Raw genomic sequence first — 3,131 nt, 5'->3', positions numbered from 1 at the left:
TGCATCATGCGCGTCCTTCGCCGACCGCACCAGCGGCAGCTGCGAGTCCTCCATCGCGAGGCAGACGATCGCCAGCGCCTTGCGCGACTTCTTGCGAAACGTCGCTTGGTCCGCCGCGGTCGTGCACTGCTCGAGCTTCACTTCCCCACTCGTCACTTCCCACAGTTCGCGCTCCTCCAGCACCATCTGCATCTTGAACTTCCATGTGTGGAAGTTGGTTCCGTCGAACTTGTTGATGCGGGCGGTCGCGGTTGGGGCGGCGTCCATGGCGAAGGCGTAGTCGGGGTCTTGGTCAGGGAAGACGGGGCTTGGGCTCATAACCAAAAAGGAAGAGCACTTGAGCAGTAGTTGGCAAAATGCAAAGTGATTCGATTCAGGTCCTTAGTTCGCAACCGCGTGCTACCTCTAAGCCTGCTACTGGATACCTCTTACTGGATACACCCTACTGGATTCTCTACTGGATACACAGTTACCTTATCCAATCAGAGAACGCCACGTCGATGCCCATCTTGTACCCACAATCTTGGCGTAATCACCGTGACGTAATCATCGTCCCGTAATCACCTGAATGATTTCGGTACCACACAGTGAAGGTCACGCCGACCTCACTGATGACGCGTTCGCGTCACACGGTCGCTTGGCGGGGCGTCGTCACATCAGTCTTGACAACAACACTCCCACTCGACTCGTCAGCGACCACGATGCCCAGGTTCGTCCTGAGCGCGTCGAACTGCGGTGCCGCGATCGGCTTCGTCATGATGTCCGCCAGCATGTCGAGTGTCGAAACATACTGCAACACCACTTGACCGTCTTCCACCTTCTCGCGCACGAAGTGGTAGCGAATGTCGATGTGCTTGGTGCGCTTGTGGAAGTCTGGGTTCTTGGCCAACGCGATGGAGCCTTGGTTGTCCTTGTAGATCTTCACCGCTTCATTGCTCGCCATCTCGCCCAGCTCGCACAGAAACACCTTGAGCCACACCGCCTCCTGCGTGGCCTCCGACAGCGCCATGTACTCGGCTTCCGTCGACGAGAGCGCCACCGTGCGCTGCTTCTTGCTTCGCCAGCTGATGCATCCGCCGTTCATCATGAACGCGTAGCCGCTCGTACTCCGTCGAGACTCGATGTCGCCGGCCCAGTCCGCGTCCGAGTAGCCTTGCAGTCCGTCCTCGCTGCTCGCTTGAAACACGAGGCCGTGCGTCTTCGTGCCTCGGATGTAGCGGAAGACCCTCTTGAGCGCCTGCCAGTGTGTCGGACATGGGTCCGCTGCGAACTGGCTCAGCACTCCCACTGCCGCTGCGAGGTCCGGACGAGTCCCCACCATGAGATACATGAGGCAGCCCACGGCGTTCCGGTACGGAACATTCGCCATGGTCTCGTCGTGCTTGCAGCCTCCCTCGCACATGGCCTTGGTCAGCTTCAGACCCGGATCCTGCGGTGTCTTCACAGGGTTGCTCTCATCCATCTTGAACTTCTCGAGAATGTCCTTCGCGAACTTGGTCTGCCGCACCGACACCTTCCCAGTCGCCACATCTTGCTCGATCTCCATACCGAGGAAGTACTTGAGCTGGCCCATGTCAGTCATCTCGAACCGGTCACTCAGCGCCTGCTTCGTGTCCTTCAGCATCCCGTCGCTGCTGCTGGCGAGGACCAGATCGTCCACGTACAGTGCCACGAACATCATGTCGTGATTGTCCCGCTTCAAGTAGATGCAGTGGTCGGACTCGCACTTCTTGAACCCCAGCTTCAACATGAACTCGTCGATCGTCTTGTTCCACATCCGCGGCGACTGCTTCAGGCCGTACAGCGAACGCTTGAGCCGGCACACGTAGTCGGGTCGATCTCCGTCCACATATCCGTCCGGCTGCGCCATGTAGATGTCCTCGTCCAACAAGCCGTTGAGGAACGCGGTCTTCACATCCATCTGGTGCACTGTGAGCTTGTACTTGGCCGCCAGACTCAGCAACACCCGAATCGACGTGAACTTGGCCACCGGCGCGAACGTCTCGTCGTAGTCGATGCCGTACTTCTGCGAGAACCCCTTCGCCACCAGTCGCGCCTTGAACCGCTCGATCTCTCCAGACTGGTTCTCCTTCACGCGGAACACCCATCTGCAGCCGATCGCCTTGCGTCCCTTCGGCAGTGGCACCAGGGTCCACGTCTCGTTCTTGCGGAGCGACTCCACCTCCGAGTCGCACGCCTCTTTCCACTTGTCTGCGTCGCTGGATTCCATCGCCGACTTGAACGTTGTCGGCATCTCTCCCACTGAATCCACGACGTACGCAGCCTCGAAGTCTTCCTTCTCTTGTGCTGCGGCAGACATCTCGTCCAGCGGTTGCTGTCGTCTTGGCACCGCATACCGCTTGGCACTCGGAACCTCCACGGCTTCCTCGAGCGACTGCGTGCGCGGGTGTCGCTTGCTGCCGGGTTCAAAGTCTTGATTCCGCGCAGCTTCTTCTCTGTTCTCGTCTGATCCGGACTGAGTCTCTTCATCCGTGGTGTCTTCATCATCATCTGTCGGAAGACCCACCAACACCTCCTTCGAAGCGTAGTCGCGTCTCCCACCGTCGAAGACATCCTCCATGAACTGCGCGTCGCGGCTCACCAACACGCGACCGCTCTCGATCTCCTCGAACCGATACGCCTTCTCGTGCTCCGAGTACCCGAGGAAACGACAGCGCACCGACCGAGCGTCGAACTTCGACCGCTTCTCCTTCGGCACGTGCACGTACGCGTGGCACCCGAACACCTTGAGGTTGGCCAGCAAAGGCTTCTTGCCGGTCCAAACGTGGTGCGGCGACTTGTCGTGACTGATGGCGCGCGTCGGACACCGGTTGCGGAGGAACGTGGCCGTCATCACCGCTTCTCCCCAGTACTCCTTCGACAACCCGGCGTGCTCCAGCATGCAGCGCGCACACTCCACCAGCGTCCGATTCATTCGCTCGGCCACTCCGTTGAGCTGAGGCGTGTATGGCGGCGTGAACTTCTGCTCGATGCCACGATCCGCACACAACTTGGCCATCGCACCCGAAGTGTACTCGCCGCCGTTGTCGCTCCGAAGCACCTTCACTCGCTTGCCGGTCTGCGTCTCAGCCAACGCGACGAACGCAGCGAACTTGGCAGCCACCTCCGAC

The 3,131-nt window shown here is 59.6% G+C and overlaps 1 protein-coding gene across 1 annotated transcript; it reads left to right on the top strand.

The window, feature by feature from the left end:
• Positions 1-2,579: 2,579 nt before the first annotated feature.
• Positions 2,580-2,960, top strand: PHYSODRAFT_536563 (hypothetical protein; the record flags this gene model as incomplete). The annotated part of the gene is made up of 2 exons (XM_009541890.1): positions 2,580-2,803; positions 2,840-2,960. The coding sequence occupies 2 exons, from the start codon at positions 2,580-2,582 to the stop codon at positions 2,958-2,960; spliced, it is 345 nt and encodes a 114-aa protein (XP_009540185.1).
• Positions 2,961-3,131: the final 171 nt, after the last annotated feature.

Source organism: Phytophthora sojae (genome assembly GCF_000149755.1).
Source record: "Phytophthora sojae unplaced genomic scaffold PHYSOscaffold_49, whole genome shotgun sequence".
In the NCBI taxonomy this organism is placed as follows: Eukaryota; Oomycota; class Peronosporomycetes; order Peronosporales; family Peronosporaceae; genus Phytophthora; species Phytophthora sojae.
Note: the sequence above shows the minus strand (reverse complement) of the source record. Positions and strands in the feature narration are given on the sequence as shown.